The sequence below is a fragment of the Poromitra crassiceps genome, assembly GCF_964638095.1.
Source record: "Poromitra crassiceps genome assembly, chromosome: 4".
Classification (NCBI taxonomy): domain Eukaryota; kingdom Metazoa; phylum Chordata; class Actinopteri; order Beryciformes; family Melamphaidae; genus Poromitra; species Poromitra crassiceps.
Window position 1 is genome coordinate 76,488,908 of NC_139626.1, and position 19,848 is coordinate 76,508,755.

At 44.3% G+C, this 19,848-nt stretch overlaps 1 protein-coding gene across 1 annotated transcript in view; it reads right to left on the bottom strand.

Moving 5' to 3' along the window:
- Positions 1 to 19,071, bottom strand: part of LOC310775947 (mitogen-activated protein kinase kinase kinase kinase 3-like) — a gene marked incomplete at both ends in the record, with an annotated part of 120,504 nt that extends 101,433 nt beyond the window's left edge. The window contains one exon of the mRNA XM_083636070.1: positions 18,789 to 19,071. Within this exon, the coding sequence (XP_083492196.1) occupies positions 18,789 to 19,071 (283 nt within the window). The remainder of the gene's footprint in view (positions 1 to 18,788) is intronic.
- Between the last annotated feature and the right edge of the window lie 777 nt (positions 19,072 to 19,848).

A 19,848-nucleotide genomic window follows, 5' to 3' on the forward strand; every position in this document is an offset into this window, starting at 1 on the left:
TCCAAGGTAAGCCACAGTACATGCTCATACACACGTAGTGAATCTAGTATTAGAACATATAATACTATACTGGGCACTCCCTTATGGAACAAAAATATATTGCAGTATATTGGAATATATCATGGGATATATTAGATAATACATTCCCATATATGGAAAATACTGTTTATATTTTCCAATATACTGCAATATATGCATAGACCATGCATGGCTATATATTGATACATATAAAAAGATATATTGCAATGAAGATCAAAAACTGCACTATATTTTTTCATGTAATAGTTTGTCTTTATATTTTCCAATATATGCATGTACATGTATGGATATATATTGCAACATATATAAAAAATATATTGGGATAAAGAACTGCACATTTTTACATTGTATATTTTCCAATAAACATAATTAAGCATGGATCCATGCTTATATTGATACATAGGCTATAAAAAAAGATATTGTAATGAAGACAAAAAACTGCATAACATGTTTACGTGTAATAGTTTTATTGAAACAATTGATTTTTCTTTGAGTTAAGACATAACTTTACAGATATTAATATACAGTCATGTTTATTCTTTGCAGTTACACATTTCATATATGAAAATGAAAAAATGTGTTTACTGAAACCAATACTCAATTGGACACAATTGTATGCCTTGTTCGTCATGTTGGCAACATGGTGGGAGGAAAAGACCTTAATAGCTTGAGTTCTCATTTTCAGACTGTTTATGAAACAGTTGAGTATTTCCCCATTAAATTATTCAAAGATATATCCTCAATGTGCCCACAAAGGTCTGTAATTCTTTACAGATTCTGGCAAATAAAAAGACAAATTGTACAATGACATTTTTTCCATAGTGTTTCAAATTGTTTGACAAAATATACAATCAGTTTTTCATATATTTTTAACTGTTATAATATCCTTGCATAGTAAGAACATGAATGTGACAAGGATTAACCAGGAATGAGAAAAAAAACAATTGTTTCACTGATGTCACAATGTCTATGACATGCAAAGTTGAGCAATTGTGCGCTGAGTGATGTCACCTTGAGCAATTGCGATGTCATCAGTGAGAGATGTCATCAGTGATGTGAATGCGAATCCGCACAGCGGGCAAGCACGCTCTGCGGGCGAGCCTAACCCTAACCCCTTCTAGTACTAGAAATCTGTGCGTGGAGACTAGAGAGGATGTGTCATGGGTGCACTTTTTTGGGGTGTGATTTAGCTTGGCACGCTCAGTTTCTCTGGCTGAAGTCAGAGATGTCACTTGAGCAATTGTGATGTCATCAGTGATGTCACTCAAGCAAATGTGTGCTGTGGGCCGCCTTATTAGTGTCAATAGGATACTATTATGCTATTAGTTTTTCCAATAGACATTTACTTTGCCCTTCACTGTTCAATCCTCCACACTGGATCTTGGAGGTAGTATGCATGCATAGAGGCTTGCATATTGTGGCAGATCAATTAGCATACATTTTCTTTTGAACATTGTCACATCAAATATCTGTTTCCTGCCCTGCAAAACCCTTTTCAGACCAACTACATTTTCAACATTAATCAATGTACTGTGTGATCTATCATACTCTTCCAAGAGCAAAGCATTTCCTGTTACCATGTTGCTCTACTACAACGTAATAGTATACAGTGATTATGTGTCCATTCAGCAACAAAACAGTGAAGCTGTTCCTTTTCACTACTCTTGTGAACTCCTGTGAGTAATACAGTTCTCCGCTGACTAGAAGTCTACTGAATATTTTCACAACTGTATCCGCGGTGACTGGAAGTTGCTCATGACCAGTGTCTCTTCACTACTAAGTTTTCGTGAATAATGCAAACCAAGGGTAATAACCTGATCGCCTACTCTTTCAAACTGCTTCAGTCTTTTTTGACCAGTTAAGTTTTTATACAGTTGGATGCATTCAGGCACAGCATTTCTCAGTGCATCATTCCTCAAAAGAGGCAATACTTGCCGATATGTGAATTCTTTCATAAAGGAACACATTGAGTGCCATGAAACTTTTTTAGTATTTCTCCATTAAATGACTCAAATATATAAAAAAAACTCTCGTAACGGGACAAGCCCCGTCTTTTATTGTCACACGAACACCACAACACATGCATGCGGCCACAACACACTCATGCTGACGGTGGCCGGTGAAAAGTGTCCTCTGCATTTAACCCATCCAGGCATGTCCTTTCCTCCGGGGGGCAGGCCAGGAGCAGTGGTCGCTTTCTCGTACAGCGCCCGGGGACCAACTTCGGGTGTTGTCGTCACTGGTCGGATGACGATGACGATCTGATCTTCTGCATGTTTTTAGTGGGGGGGTTATATACGGAGGAACCCCCTGGGGGAGCACGGGGAGAACATGCAAACTCCACACAGAGAGAAAGGCCCTTACGATGAGATACCCCACCTGGGCAGTAGGCACTGAAGATATGGGGGGGAACACAACCACAGCGCCCACAGTGTCCCAGGCGAGAATCGAACTCAGGACCTTCTGACTATGAGGCGACAGCTCTACCACTGAGCCACCGTGCACCCAGAATGAGCCCACAAAGGTCCCCAATTCTTTACAGATTCTGGCAAATGGAGACATAAATGTACATTAAATGACACATTTTGCTTTCCATACAGTGTTTCGAATTGTTTGACAAAATCTACGACAAGTTTTTCACATCTTTTTAAGTCCTCTGTTGTAATAACATCCTTGCACAGTAAGAACATAAATGTGACAAGGACTAACCAGTGCTGGTAAAAGGCCTGGGGCAGAATTCCTTTTAGCACAAAGATACTATAAAACAGTAACCAGTTCTGCCATTCACTAGCCTTCCAAAACCTCCTTTGCTGAAGAGATCGGGGGACTCTTGTCACATTGCAGGGAGGCTTAATTAGTAAGAGTTGTTCATCAAGCTCAGTCACTCTAGTCCCAATGTAATATGACTTCTCATGGTTTTCACTGTCCAGCCACATACTTGCCATTTGCCTAACCACACCAAGATGTATATTATGCATATGGTCAGGAGGCATGCCAGATACAATGTCAAAGTGTGGAATGTTTATCAGACATGTGGGCCCTTTAACACCCCTCACAGATTTTGTGGTACACAGAGCCTCCCTTGCATCATTTATGGTTGAAGCATGGTCCCTTTTTGGAACATCTTTGTATGGGTATGCCCTAACAGTACCATTACCCTTTTGAACTTGTTCACCAGGATGTAGACAGAGGCTGCACCCATATAGACCATTAAACTGGGTCATGTTTTGAAGTATGGGCCTGGCTACTGAATCACACATCATAACAGCTGCCACAACTCGACATTGTTCCAAAATGCTGTTTCTTTTTAACTTAAAGCCCACAGTCGACAACTTCTGACACTCTAGAGTGAATGGCTTTAAAAATGTATTAACATTTGGCGTTTTATTGCCAAACCACAAGCCAAAAAGTAAAACATTTTCTTTCCGCACAGGGTAAAGAAGCTCATTTACAATCCCTTGTAATGGTCAAATACCATACAGCGATGATTTGAAAACAGGCACTCCGTCACAGTTGAGTGTCAAGGAGTATCCATGAGGACAATCAAGCGGGCCTCCATTTTTGTTCAGATTATGGTACATTTTACCACTGCATACATCATCATACATTTCAGAATTACACGTGCCATCTCCTGGCTTGAGACAATGTGCAATATCTTCCCTTTGAAGAAGATGTTCTAACTGTGTTTGGATTGGCAAGTATATGAAGAAGTTTCCATTCTTCAGCGAGCTCTTTTTATCCCAGGTTGTGTTGCATACAACACATTGCCCTTCACTATCCTGGTCACCGATGTAATACTCACAGTTTGGACAGTATATGTGACATTGTAGGTGACCTTGTACTGGCTTAAGCTCTTTTAAGAACAGATGCTTTGAGGTTGACAGTGTGTTTTCTGGACAGTGAATATTAATCAAATCTAGAAGATCAGAGAGGGTCATGCCTGTGAGTCTGTGTCTCAAAACAAATGAAAGTATAAGTAAAAAATTCTGAGCTTGGGTTAGTCGTGAACCAGTGTAAAGTGGGTCTTCATTTCCCAGAGGAAACTTTTCATGACCGACTTCTCCCAAATGTGATTCCTCATTTACTGACTCATCAGGACTGTCATATACAAGGGGAAGTTGTTCTCCACTGCCAATAATGGATTCAGAGTCAGAGTCCGTAAAAGACTGCCTTGGTTCTAACACACCGATGCCAACACTGTCATCAGGAACGAAGTTACCGGTATTTTGTGACTCTGATGCGGGGCTACAATTAGGTAGATCATTGAAGTGAAGTTCACTCTCTGTGGAAAGTTCATCCTCAAATAAGAGTGGGGATGTTGGATATCTGGGTATAGAACCACCACAGTCAGCATCCAGGCTCTGTAATAGGGAGAAAATAAAAAGCAAATTCTGATCAGAAATATTATCATTATTATCATTAACCATCAAGTTGTTTTGTGAGAACAATGATCAACAAATTTTCAAATTAAGCAGTTTCACTTCATCGCACACATTCACACAAGAAAAGGCTTATAGGCTACTTTGTTTTTCATCTACACAAAATAAATACCAGCACATAGTCTACAAATCTGCATGTGACCAAATTTACCAAGATGCAACATTGTTGGTTCTTAAGACAAAACCTTAATAAACATAAAATGTACACTATACTTACAGCAACATGGGTGACATCAGGTCCGTCTTCAGAGCCATTGTCAGAGCCATGGTGAGAGGAATTATGATTCAGGTTCTTATGTGTAAGAATAAAGTCTTGATTAACTTTTAAGTAGCTTGAGTGAAATAGTCACTGGAGCTGCAACCAGCAGACACAATCTGGACGTGACAGTGTTGTACACAATTGAACATATTTATTTATTTAGTTAAACAGCTATGAAGATACTTAAGGGGAAATGTAAAGTAAAAACATTTGAGTTTAAGGGCTTAGGCCAGTCAAGCAAAACAGTTAAAAGTTTAAAAGATAAACAAGTTGCATGAGTAAAACAGTTCAGTCAAGGTTAGGGTAACATAAAAAAATCACACCCAGTTGTTAAGTTTTGTGGACCGGTTCTCACCATTTATTTTGAATGAACATCCAATCTGAAAATAATCCATCCAATCTGAAAAACTGACAAGGAGGGAAGTCTATGTTACCCATATTGGTGAGAGAGAGGATAATTGTCTCTCTAATTCTTCCAACCTTCTTATCCCGCCAGGCTTTAATGCCACCATTTTTTTTTTACTCCTAATGGCCTTAGCGGAGGGTGGGATGTCATAGAGGAGGTCTCCCTGAGCGCGTGCACATATGGTTTGTGGCAACATCTTGGACACGGGGGTGTCCACTGTTCAAAAGCTGTCCAGAAATGTCACCATAGTGTGTTTGATGGGGTTTGATGGGCCGCCATATTTTTTTTTACTCCTAATGGCCTTAGCGGAGGGTGGGATGTCATAGAAGAGGTCTCCCTGAGCGCGTGCACATACGGTTTGTGGCGACATCTTGGACACGGGGGTGTCCACTGTTCAAAAGCTGTCCAGAAATGTCACCGTAGTGTGTTTGATGGGGTTTGATGGGCCGCCATATTTGTTTTTACTCCTAATGGCCTTAGCGGAAGGTGGGATGTCATAGAGGAGGTCTCCCTGAGCGCGTGCACATATGGTTTGTGGCGACATCTTGGACACGGGGGTGTCCACTGTTCAAAAGCTGTCCAGAAATGTCACCGTAGTGTGTTTGATGGGCCGCCATATTTTTTTTTACTCCTAATGGCCTTAGCGGAGGGTAGGATGTCATAGAGGAGGTCTCCCTGAGCGCGTGCACATACGGTTTGTGGCGACATCTTGGACACGGGGGTGTCCACTGTTCAAAAGCTGTCCAGAAATGTCACCGTAGTGTGTTTGATGGGGTTTGATGGGCCGCCATATTTTTTTATACTCCTAATGGCCTTAGCGGAGGGTGGGATGTCATAGAGGAGGTCTCCCTGAGCGCGTGCACATATGGTTTGTGGCGACATCTTGGACACGGGGGTGTCCACTGTTCAAAAGCTGTCCAGAAATGTCACCGTTGTGTGTTTGGGTGGGTTTGATGGGCCGCCATATTTGTTTTTTACTCCTAATGGCCTTAGCGGAGGGTGGGATGTCATAGAGGAGGTCTTCCTGAGCGCGTGCATATGTTTGGCAAGCTCCCACTCTGAACACAAACCTGTCCAGTGTCCAATTTGTAAAGGCTAGCACTCCAGTGAACAGGTTTTATCCATTTACATACTGAGAAGAGCGTTCTCAATGTTATTAAAACAGTTGGTGTTAAACAGAAACATAATTTGTATTGTATACCTTCGTTTATATGCTTTGTTTATTGTTTTAATCTGCGAACTAACCATTTTTCTATGCCTTATAAAAACATGAATTATGCCGCTTTTACTCTGAAGGCAACCGGAAGTCTTATATTTGCTAGCTCCGCAAACCGGAAGTAAAGCGGAAGTCTTATATTTGTTTATGGAACACAGCTTCATATCAAAACACGTAGCTTGCATTTCCGGGTAAATGTTGAAGGTGACGTCATCACCCAGAGAACAGCACCAAGCATGCTGGGAAATGTAGTTCATTGCTTTACTTTGAGCCGTATTTCCGGTCAGGTGGTAGATTCAACATTCACAAGGCACATGTTAATGCAGTCTGATGTGGATCATTGTTCTTTGCATTGCACTGTAACACGGGCATTACGTTTTAGATTTTGCTGTTCATCTGTCATTAATGTGATGAATTAGGTGGTTAATTCTGAACAATGCTGTTCATGCTTCATACCAAATTAATCGTCTGATTCTTGCGCATCGAACCATGTCGTCTTTTTTCGGATCAGATCAACACAGCGGAAGATATACCCGTTTTTGTTCATAATCAACATTTCAGATTATCTGGCTTTTCAAATGGTTTTTTGGAAATCCGCCTGTGTATTAATTAATACTCCCCACAAAAACCACTGCTAAATAGGCTACTCACGTTTGGTATTTTCATCTTTGAGTTGGGATGTGGTAAGGCCTGTGGCTGTGTCTCCTTGGGTTTCTAGGAATAAATACAACAACCTCAGCTACTGTTTACACTCAAAGTGTTTTTATTCAAGGCGAGAATCAACCATCGTGTTTGAGCTGGTGTTGCTCAGGGTGAGTAACGCAGAGTCATTCTGACACTTGGAACAGAAACTTCAAAGCTTTACCTTTCAGAAAAGGTCAGGCACTTGTCTGTAACCCTAGCGGAGCATATGTCGTTTTCACCAAATTTTTCAGAAATAGGTGGCTTTAGAAGAGCATTTGAGATGGAAGCTCACACGTTAATTCCATTTCAATGTGAATAATTGTTGGTTATTCAGTATCATTCAATCTCATTCTTAAAACCTACGCAAGACATGAGTCCTGTAATTCTCATAGCATCATTGTTTGTATGGTCAAATTCTAACTTTAATGTCTTCCCTTTCAGCAAGCAGCTCACTCATTCCCCGTGAGTCACATTGCAATTTCATTTTGCAATGGTATGCTATCTTGCTCAGCAGTGTATCATGTCATTAACGTTTCTAACTAACCTTTTCAGCTTTTAAATATATATATTTAGGCTATATAATATGTTTTTTTTTTTTTGGGTGGTGTGTGAAGGATTTGGTCACTGTCACATCTCAGACAAACTGTTAACATTATTCTACTATCTTAATCATTTTCTTGCATAAGTGCTCTATGGGTTCAAACCTGCTTTGGTCAAGAGGAGACGCTGCTGTCCCTCCATTGTTTTTCAAATGAGGCAGAATGCAGTCTTGCCAGAAATCCGGGGGGTTAGTTTCCCTTAAGTGTCAGTAATTCTTCATTCAATGGCAACATCAGCAATCCGCCATTTTGGCTCGTAGAAGACCACCTCTGAGTGGCTGCCATGTCGCTATGATCATCTAGTGTTGCCCCATTCAGTTAAGGAGGGGTCCAAGCCAAAATGGCAGCAGGGCAGTCATTTAAAGCATAAAGAGTGTCGTCTCTTGCCTTCATATGTTTGTCTGCAGCCAGCTCAGCAGCAGGCTTAATTCACTTGGGAAGCTCACATGTTAATGGCTTCATGATGTGCATAATTGTAAAGGCTCTTTTCACTCAATTCATTTGTAAACCAGCTTCAGCAGCAGGCATTCACATGTGTTAGGTAACCCTCATATGCCACATCAAATTGTCTTTCTGGTTTATTCTATACTTAAATTGTGTTCTTATTTTTCAGCAAGCAGGCCGATTCATCTGGGTGAACGTATTGCTCTCTTCAACCTGCAATCCAAAAACACACGTGCCTGGCCTTTCAGTATATATTTAAAAGGCATTTTCTTCCAGCATTCTAATAATTACGTTTGTCCTCAGCTTTCAGCAGCCGCTTTAAAGTTGTTAAGCAGCACATTCATTCCGGCAGTCTACAGCTTTGTTGTTTAGCATGTTTTCTGTCTATTCAGCTTCAGCTGCATTTTTTCATCGTTTGTTAAGTTCATAACGCCAACCTTGCAGGTCACTGCTGGCTAATCTTGTGGCTGGTATTAGTTATGTTTATCAGCATGCTTCAGCTCTCTCAGCATTTAACTCAACCTGTTTATCCACGATAAGCAGTCGGGATTCGGCATGTGTTTAAGATCTATCCTGTAGCAGTAGCTTGTCATATATGGGGAAAGTTCTGGCATCATAAACGCATAGCACTGCAGTGCGACAACAAAGCAGTTGTAGGCATTATTAACAAAGGCGGTTATGTCTCAAATCATGCCCTTCATGCGCCTCATGACCACATCACATGGCTTTCATAACAAACAATTTCATGCCACATCAAATTGTTTGTCTGGTTTATTCTTACTTAAATTGTGTTCTTTCTCTTTCAGCAAGCAGCAGCAATCAAGTTCATTCAAGACTGCTAGTTATTCTTAAAGGTATTTCAAAGGTTTCACCAATTTAAAAAGGTTGACCCCAGCAAAGATGTGACCGTTTCAGTCATAGTTTTTCCGGTGCTACCGTGCGCCATCCGACCTCGGAATCTCCGGGTGCCCGTCCAATTCGCTCTCCCCTTCCGGGGGAAGCGGGGGGCTTAATGCGCTTCCTCCCCGCTCCGTCCCATGCGTGGGGCTTGCGGATGGAGTCACCTGGGGGTCCTGTCTTAATACCCAGGCTAAGCTCATGCGGTCTCAGCACCTAAGTCAATGCTGACTCCATTCAGGCTACCTGAGTTACAAAAACTCATTCATGCATTTATCATTACAGGCTAAGCCCATGCCTGCCGGTCTCAGCAACCTAAATCAATGCTGACTCCATTCATACTGCAGAGTCGTTGCTGACTCCATTCATGCAGCCTGAGTCGTTGCTGACTTCATTCATGCGGCCTAAGTCATTGCTGACATCATTCATGCGGCCTAAGTCATTGCTGACTTCATTCATACTGCAGAGTCATTGCCTGACTCCATTCATACTCCTGACTCCATACATACTGCAGAGTCATTGCCTGACTCCATACATACTGCAGAGTCAATGCTGACTCCATACATACTGCAGAGTCATTGCCTGACTCCATTCATACTGCAGAGTCGTTGCTGACTCCATTCATGCGGCCTGAGTCGTTGCTGACTCCATTCATACTGCAGAGTCATTGGTGACTCCATTTATCGTTCAACTGCCATAATAATATTAAATTCTCTTGCTTGCTCTGATATGTTCAAATTCCTCAGCTGTCATACCATCCCGGTAAGATTATGTCTCCTGAGCCTGTCACCCGGTGAGTTCTTCTTTCTAGAAAGTTCTATGCTGGGTTCTGGGGCTTGCGCCTTCTTTTGGGGGGTATATACACTGAGCCATGTATTACCTCTACACTACGGTGAGCCAAGTTTCACCTCTACACTACAGTGAGCCAAGTTTCACCTCTACACTACGGTGAGCCACGTTTCACCTCTACACTACGGTGAGCCATGTCTCACCTCTACACTACAGTGAGCCATGTCTCACCTCTACACTACGGTGAGCCATGTTTCACCTCTACACTACGCTGCCCTGCAAAGCTAAAAGGGGGTAACTCGCCAGAGTGTAGAACTGAGAAAAATGACTTTAAAGTTTTGTTGTTGTCCAGCCAAATGTATTGTAGGAAGAAAACTGGAAATATGTAAATTATTTGTTTATTTAACGTAGTTATTTATCTACATATTTTTTTTAGCTCAAACTTGACCTTTGACCTTATTTGGAAGTTACCTTACTCTAGCTTTGCATTGTCTGCAAAATAATAAGGGGTGATGCCAAGCAAAAAGACAGTAACTTCAATTTGATCCTTCACTTGGTTGCTTATCACTATATAAAACCAGTATGATAATAATGATAACATAGACACGAAGTCTCATGTTCATGGCACAATTACGCTTAATATAATATACGTATAATATAATATAACTAGATTATCAGGCCGCTACACATCCTTCAAGCCTACATTTGGTGGGACTCTTGTTGGCCCGTTGTGTGTCTGTGTGTTGGCGCCTCGGGGGTTAATGTCGTATGAGCTGGCTCCTCGGGGGTTGATGTCATATGAGCTGGCACATCTGGGGTTAATTTCATATGAGCGGCACCTCGGGGGTTAATGTTGTATGAGCTGGTACCTCAGGGGTTAATGTCATATGAGCTGGCGCCTCGGGGGTTAATGTTGTATGAGCTGGTAGCTCAGTGGTTAATGTCATATGAGCTGGTGCCTCGGGGGTTAATGTCATATGAGCTGGCACCTCTGGGGTTAATTTCATATGCGCGGTGCCTCGGGGGTTAATGTTGTATGAGCTGGTACCTGGAGGGTTAATGTTGTATGAGCTGGCACCTCGGGGGATAATGCCGTATGAGCTGGCACCTCTGGGGTTAATTTTATATGAGCGGCACCTCGGGGGTTAATGTTGTATGAGCTGGTACCTCAGGGGTTAATGTCATATGAGCTGGTGCCTCGGGGGTTAATGTTGTATGAGCTGGCACCTCCGGGGTTAATTTCATATGAGCGGTGCCTCTGGGGTTAATGTGGTATGAGCTGGCGCCTCGGGGGTTAATGTCATATAAGCTGGCACCTCCGGGGTTAATTTCATATGCGCGGTGCCTCAGGGTTAATGTGGTATGAGTTGGCGCCTCGGGGGTTAATGTCATATGAGCTGGCGCCTCAGGAGTTAATGTTGTACGAGCTGGCACCACGGGGGTTACATTTGTATGAGCTGGCGCATCGGGGTTAATGTGGTATGAGCTGGCGCCTCGGGGGTTAATGTGGTATGAGCTGGCGCCTCGGGGGTTAATGTGGTATGAGCTGGCATCTCTGGGGTTAATGTTGTACGAGCTGGAGCTTGGGGGATAAATGTGGTATGAGCTGGTGCCTCGGGGGTTAATGTCATATGAGGTGCCTCGTGGGTTAATGTATAAGGATTAGGGGGTTAATGCCGTATGAGCTGGCAACCTTGGGAGTTAATGTGGGTGTCTGTGTGGGTGGGGGTGGTATTGGTCCGATGTCACAATCATGACATTAGGCCTGCCCAGTAATGTAATTCATACCTTAACTCAACCTGAGCATTCTGGTGAGTTACCCCCTTTTTGCGTTGCAGGGCAGAGCATTCAGAGTGCAGTCAAACCAAACCAAACAACCGTAACTGATGTTACCTCAGTCTTGCTTGGCTTTTCTAGGGCTTTTGGAAGTTACTGTAAATATGACCCCCTATTTTCTCCAAAAAACAACCCAATTGACTCAAGATATTTTTCCACATGATAAAGCAGATCTTCAGTGTTCCAAAAATGACAAAAACTAATTTTTGACAAAAATTGAGTTACCCCCTTTTAGCTTTGCAGGGCAGTACGGTGAGCCACGTTTCACCTCCACACTACGGTGAGCCACGTTTCACCGTTACACTATGGTGAGCCACGTTTCACCTCCACACTACGGTGAGCCACGTTTCACCTCCACACTACGGTGAGCCACGTTTCACCGTTACACTATGGTGAGCCACGTTTCACCTCTACACTACGGTGAGCCACGTTTCACCTCCACACTACGGTGAGCCACGTTTCACCGTTACACTATGGTGAGCCACGTTTCACCTCTACACTACGGTGAGCCACGTTTCACCTCCACACTACGGTGAGCCACGTTTCACCGTTACACTATGGTGAGCCAAGTTTCACCTTTACACTACGGTGAGCCAAGTTTCACCTTTACACTACGGTGAGCCAAGTTTCACCTTTACACTACGGTGAGCCAAGTTTCACCTCTACACTACGGTGAGCCAAGTTTCACCTCTACACTACGGTGAGCCAAGTTTCACCTCTACACTACGGTGAGCCAAGTTTCACCTCTACACTACGGTGAGCCAAGTTTCACCTCTACACTACGGTGAGCCAAGTTTCACCTCTACACTACGGTGAGCCAAGTTTCACCTCTACACTACGGTGAGCCACGTTTCACCGTTACACTATGGTGAGCCACGTTTCACCTCTACACTACAGTGAGCTATGTCTCACCTCTACACTACAGTGAGCCATGTCTTACCTCTACACTACAGTGAGCCATGACTTACCTCTACACTACAGTGAGCCATTTCTCACCTCTAGACTAGTGAGCCATGGCAAAGATGGAGATGCAGCAGATGGCTGCCTCATGAAAATACCTCCATTAGATTTGTCTGCTCTCTATGACTCAGGTGATATTATCTCATTAATTGTTCCAACTGCCATAATCATATTTAAATTCTTGTTTACTCTGATATGTTCAATCCCTCAGCTGTCTCATCATCCCGGTAAGATTATGTCTCCTGATCCTGTCACCCGGTGAGTTCTTCTTTCTATAAAGTTCTCTGCTGGGTTCTGGGGCTTGCGCCTTCTTTTGGGGGGTATATATGGCCGTGCTGCTCGAGCTGATCCAGCTCGATCTCGATATCTCCCAGTGGTGTCAAGCTCCAAAGACTAACTAACTTTCTCATCATAATATTCTGTAACATTCATTCATTGTAATAAATCATTGTTTATCCATCAAGTCTCCTGATTGAAGTGGAGTTTATAAACGAAGGTTCAGACAGGACGATCTTGATCCTCACCGGTTCCACAGTCACTGCAGTTCTCCTGCTTGCTCACCTGGTAACCTGTCAGCTTCCTGGTGATAATTGAATAATCAGTGGTTGCCTCCTACTTTCCCATAAACCAATAGCATAGCAACACATCACCTTATACACCTTTGCTCACCTGCACTTTTAGCCTATCACATTGTGGCACTCCCCTTTAGGCAGCCTATCACATGGTTGATGTGTGCATAAATATGCTTTTCTGTGTCTCATTCAGTCTCTCTCATCCTGCTGGCTGACACACACCCACCACCTCCCCGTCTCCACCAAATCCCTGATCCATCAGTCACCAAGAGGTTCACCAGCACCAGTATCCTGACTCCACTGGGGGGTATATATGGCCGTGCTGCTCGAGCTGATCCAGCTCGATCTCGATATCTCCCAGTGGTGTCAAGCTCCAAAGACTAACTAACTTTCTCATCATAATATTCTGTAACATTCATTCATTGTAATAAATCATTGTTTATCCATCAAGTCTCCTGATTGAAATCACCTCCACCGACAGCTAATAGGTGGCGGCCAGCAGTTTCTCACCAGTTCTTACTTAGTCTATACTTTCCCTGCGGCTAGGCTATATCAAGCGAAATTAAACAATATATTTGAATGGCTTTACAGAACTTGTGCATGGCTGTGGGTTATATAGGCTGAGGCAATTTGTGCTGCGTGAATGTTGCAAATATTGATCTCTCTCTCTCTCTCTCTCTCTCTCTCTGAAAAATGTAGGCTAATATGTTGCTGCTGCTGCTGCCGCTGCGCAGTCAACTTATAATTTATTTTTACTGTCAGACTCGTTAGACTCGAGCTTTCCCTCATGCAGTCTTTCAATGAAGTCTCACAACCTCAAGATTTTGCTGTTTGCACTCGCCGACTCGCGGGGGAACATAGGACCCTTTTTCGGGAGCGGGGAACATAGGACCCTTTTTCGGGAGTGGGGAACATAGGACCCAGGGAACATAGAACCCGGGGAACATAGGCATGACCCCGTTGCGGGCATGTAGGCTATGTTGGCGAACCTAAACTGTCGGAATGGCGGTACTAAAATGTGTCGTAATAGGGGCACGTCGGGCATGTCGTAATAGAGGCATGTCGTAATAGGGGGATGTCGTAATAGAGGATTGTCGTAATAGGGGTATGTCGGAATGGAGGTTGCCCCCCAGAGCAGACAGCAGAGGAGACCAGAGAAGCAGACAGCAGAGCAGACAGCAGAGGAGAGCAGAGGAGCAGACAGCAGAGCAGACAGCAGAGGAGCAGACAGCAGAGGAGAGCAGAGGAGCAGACAGCAGGGGAGAGCAGAGGAGCAGACAGCAGAGCAGACAGCAGAGGAGCAGACAGCAGAGGAGAGCAGAGGAGCAGCAGAGGAGAGCAGAGGAGCAGACAGCAGAGCAGAGGAGCAGACAGCAGAGGAGAGCAGAGGAGCAGACAGCAGAGGTGAGCAGAGGAGCAGACAGAGGAGCAGACAGCAGAGGAGAGCAGAGGAGCAGACAGCAGAGGAGAGCAGAGGAGCAGACAGCAGAGGGGAGCAGACAGCAGAGCAGACAGCAGAGGAGAGCAGAGGAGCAGACAGCAGAGGAGCAGACAGACGGTACGTGCACATCTACAATGGCAAATTCGCTTTTCCGCTGTGTCGCAGCGTTTTGTGGGCGTGGAAACCAGCTTCCAGCTTGGAGCTGTAGCCTGTAGAAACGTTCTCAGGTCGAGCTACACAGGAGGGTGGGGGGAGGAAATGTGTAGGAAGAGCTGTCATTGGGTAGCTTCAACGAAAGGTCCCGCCCTAGTCCCGCCCCGCGAGCGTGAAGCCGCTCGGAGACAAGCCGCCTCTAGTCTGCGACAGTGAAACGCTGTGGGCGGTTCCAGCGGCAGGGGGCGCGAGGCAAATTGACCAATCAGACACGGAAATAGAGCAAGACAGCCTATCAAGATGCAGCGTCAAAGCGGCTTCCACAGGAGGCAAGCCGCCGAGCGTTTCATGATGTGCACGTACCGAGAGGAGCAGACAGCAGAGGAGAGCAGAGGAGCAGACAGCAGAGGAGAGCAGAGGAGCAGACAGCAGAGGAGACCAGAGAAGCAGACAGCAGAGGAGACCAGAGGAGCAGACAGAGGAGCAGACAGCAGAGGAGACCAGAGAAGCAGACAGCAGAGCAGACAGCAGAGGAGCAGACAGCAGAGGAGAGCAGAGGAGCAGACAGCAGAGGAGAGCAGAGGAGCAGACAGCAGAGCAGCAGACAGCAGAGCAGCAGACAGCAGAGGAGCAGACAGAGGAGCAGACAGGAGAGGAGCAGACAGCAGAGCAGACAGCAGAGGAGCAGACAGCAGACCTGCTCACAACATGTGGAAGATTAAACGTACATTTTCACAGCATGCCTGTTTCACGCACTAAACTAAATGATTAAATCATTCCTCTTTAAAATATTGTTTTAACTCATTGAGTGCCATGGACGTCTTTCGACGTCCAATTAAATAGTGACGTAGAGTGCCACGGACGTCTTTCGACGTCCAATGCGTTTTTTGACGGTGGGACGTCGATCAAAGCCTTCCGCAGCTCCTGTACAACTATTGTAGCTATTGGAGGTCTATAACCTATTTTACAGAACCCTTAGGTGGCGACAGTGCTCTCCAGGTTAACAGAAAGGCAGAGAAAAACAGAGAATAAGTCGTTGGGGAAACGGAAATCGCATCGCATCCGTATGCATCGATATGCATGAAGCGTTTTAACGTTAGATGTGCCTGCAACAGGCAGCAGCCAATCTGCTCCCACAATTGAGCTCCTCCACTGCTGCGACAGCCCATTCGCATGATCATCGTTATTATTCTCAACTGGAAGCATACAGTAGTAGCCGGTGACAAACACACGCGGAAAAAGCTGGATGTCGCCCACCCTTCACAGTGCAGTCAGAGCAAACTCAGCAGAGAGCCACCTCCCATACAGGGAGGAGTGTGCAGTTGAGGCGAGGCGAGGCGAGGCGAGGCGGGGCGGGGCGGGGGGGGGGGGGGGGGGGGGCACGCAGAGTTGGAGCACACAGCCACACAACACCCAGACAGACCCAGGCAGCAGGACAGGGTTGGCAAACGCAAGCCAGAATATCCGATGCCCACCAGCAGCAAGAAGCTGCAACCAGCAGCGCACGCAGGGGCCAGCTAAAATAACCATATATATATGGTTGCAGCTAAAAATATTATTCTGCCAAACAAAATTCCCTGGCCTCACTGTTTTATTGAAGGAAATTATTTTTGAGGTGTGACTACATCAGAAAATTAGCTTCAGAGTCAGTGATGTGTTTGAAATGTTTAATTTCACAAAAGGGCCATTATCTCAGCTTCTAGAAAAAAACTGCTCTTTTTTGTTAAATCAAGCTATCTTCTCCGGCTGATAACTAAAGAACGGAAAATGATATCAATAAACCTGTTTTTGCTGATGATAGAAAAGAGTCTAATCGTTCTTTTTGCGTGTTCATTGTTTACATAGTAATATCACACAATATTCTGTGGGCCTCGAGAAATCACTGAAAAAAGCTCTGAAACTCTGGCACTGGGAGCGTCCGTTCTCCAAAAGTGGCTGGCACTCAATGAGTTAAGACAATTGTGTAGGACTGTCAAGATTATAGCCTAATATTTTGGTTTTATTATTATTTCATTATTTTGGATCTGTTTGTCATTTTACATCATCATCATCATCATCATCACTTTATTGTCAGACACAAGGTCCATTAAAAAACACACACAATACATATAAAACAGGTAACAACACAATAAGAGCACCTAACATTTCTACAGTAAGGCACTGTACCAGTGTTTCCAGATGGAAGACATGTATCTAGTGTCACTGAGATTGGGTTGAGAGAGCAACATAATGAACATATTCTGAGACATATTCAGACGACAGATAAACCTATACATCAGGTTTCTCAACAGGGCATGAAAGGTGCTCACTCCTGCTCCACAAAACATTTCACTGGTGCTACTACACCTTGGCTTCCTAAGAAGGATCCTCAGGCAGTCATTATAAGCAACCTGGAGCTTTTTAATGCTAGCCTGCTTATACTTGACCCACAGGGGGGCAGTATACAGAGGAGTACAGTAGGCTCTAAACAGGTTAACCTTTACATCATCTGAGCAAAAATAAAACTTCTTCCTCAGCATGTTAGCTTGAGGATACAGTACACGCCTCTGTCTGTACATGTCATCATCATCACTCATTTGATCAGTTATAATATGACCCAAATATTTAGTTTGACACACTGGCGCCGGAACAAGGGGGACATTTTGTCCCCCTTAAAATTTGGTCCCCCTAAAAAAAAAAAAAAAAAAATTTAATCTGAGGGGGCAACTGCCCCTGACGCTTAGAGCCCACTTTACACTGTTTACACAGCCTGTGATGCTTGTTAAAGCCGTGATCGTTGTGGGATTATTACACCTGAGAGACAGACAGACCTGGACTCTGTACTGCACTCACTGTCATTGGCTGCTGCTATAATCGTATACGGTTATTGTTATTTTATTTTTGTGTTGAGATGACAAGTTTTGCACTGTGTTTCGAAGTGATAATAATAATAATAATAATAAGTTCAGTGTTTCTGCCTGTGTTGCTGTCTGTTGTAGTGTAATTATAAAATGACCTAAAGGGAGAGCAGGTCACCAAGTGAGTGAGAAAAGGAAAAATACTGAATAATTACATTACTACAGTATAATCCTAATGTTAATTTAAAATGAGATATTCATCTAAATATGGCTAAAAATCATCCAAACGTCCATAAAAACGTCAATTTTTCGTCGGCGCCCTAATGGGCGCCGAAAAAATTGGAAAAAAAAAAAAAAAAAAAAAAAAATATTGTGTCCCCCTTATTGCAAACTCGTTCCGGCGCCACTGGTTCGACAGCAAACTGCCAGCACCTGCCCAGACAAATAAAAAGAAGGAAAGGAGAGATCCTTATCATCTCTTGTTCTGCAGATCATAGTGACACTCTTTTTAGCATTATATTTCACATCAAAGCGACCTCCATAGTCAGAACAGATATTCAGCAACTGTTGGAAACCAGTACTGCTTGGAGACAGGATAACCAAATCATTGGCATACATAAAGTGATTTACAGTGGTGTTACCAATCACATATCCCGTTCGGCAGCTGCTGAGCTGTACAGAGAGTTCATTCATATATAAATTGAACAGGGCGGGGGAAAGGAGCCCCCCCTGATGGACGCCATTGCCGACACCAAAAGGAGCAGAGACCGTATTACCCCACCTTACCTGCATGGTCTGGTTAGCATACCAGAATGCCAGGACTCTAATAATGCTATCAGGCATGCCCCTCTCCCTCAGTTTTAAAAATAGTTTCTGGTGGTTGACTCGGTCGAATGCCTTAGAGGCATCAATAAACCCCACTAAAACAGAGGAATGCTTACCTTTATACATATCAATAACCTCTTTCAATGCATAAATACAGAGGTCAGTGCCATGCTTGGCTTTGAATCCAAATTGATTGTCAGACGTGACTAAAAAGGAACTTAAATGATCTAATAAAATTCTCTCTAAAACTTTAGAAAGTACACTGGCCAGTGCAATAGGTCGGTAGTTGTCCACACTCCCCACCTTACCTGCCTTGTCCTTGATGACTGGCACCAAAGTGACCGACAGCAAGGAGTCCGGCAGCAGCCCATGTGTCATGAGGCCTGTAAAACAGATGGAGAGCAGGACAGCCACCAGGTTGGAGACGTCCAGGTTGTTGAAGGACACTGGCGGCAGGTCATCCAGGTAGTGGGAGACAAAATGAGGAATGTTGTCTCCGCATTCATTCAGCACTTTAAGGCAGCTTTTAATATTGTTAGTGTCCTTCTGAATGCCTTTGAAGCCCACACACCGCTGTTTGGTAGGGCATAGCTCAAACAAGACCTTTTTAGAGGACTCAATCCAGTCGGAATCAAAGTTGTTAGAGGCTACCAGAATTATCTCGTCCTGGGCCATCGTTTTGATTTTTACTGCAAGTAAATTAAGGAACTCATCCTCAACAATAACTTTTCCATCAGTAGTTTCATGAATCGTAGGTTTTAGACGAGGTCTCCGTTTAAAACCAGAAGCTGCTGGTGCATGACGCTCCCCACCCGGCATCTCCGGGCCAGGTTAGCGGGCGTAGATGGCAGAGGGTCCGGCCGGCTAAGTGCAAGCACGACCAGAGATTTCTCGGGTCAGCAGGCTCTTAAAAATAGAGGGTTCCTGGATCACCGAGCTCTGCGTGGTGATTTCAGGGAACTCTCCAGGCGAGACAAAAAACAACTATCAAACAAACAAACTTTCAGGGCCAGGCACTCCGCGGCTCTGGCGGTAGCACGCTTTACATAGGCTATCCCATAGAGCAGGATACCTAAGAAAAAATCATAAAAGCTCTGTTGCAACTCGCCTAAAAAGGCATGCAGCCTGTGCACTTTCGGTGAGCGAATACTTAGCACTACGATTTACGATTTCAGACGGCAGCCCGTCTTTATTGTCACACGAACACACTACAACACATGCATGCGGCCACTACACACACTCATGCTGACGGTGGCCGGTGAAATATGTCCTCTGCATTTGACCCATCCAGGCTTGTCCTTTCCTCCAGGGGGCAGGCCAGGAGCAGTGGTCGCTATTTCTTTCCAGCGCCCGGGGACCTTCATTGGACCATCATTGGACCAACTTTAGATGTTGTCGTCACTGGTCGGATGACGATCTTCTGCATGTTTTTAGTGGGGGGTTAGGGCACGT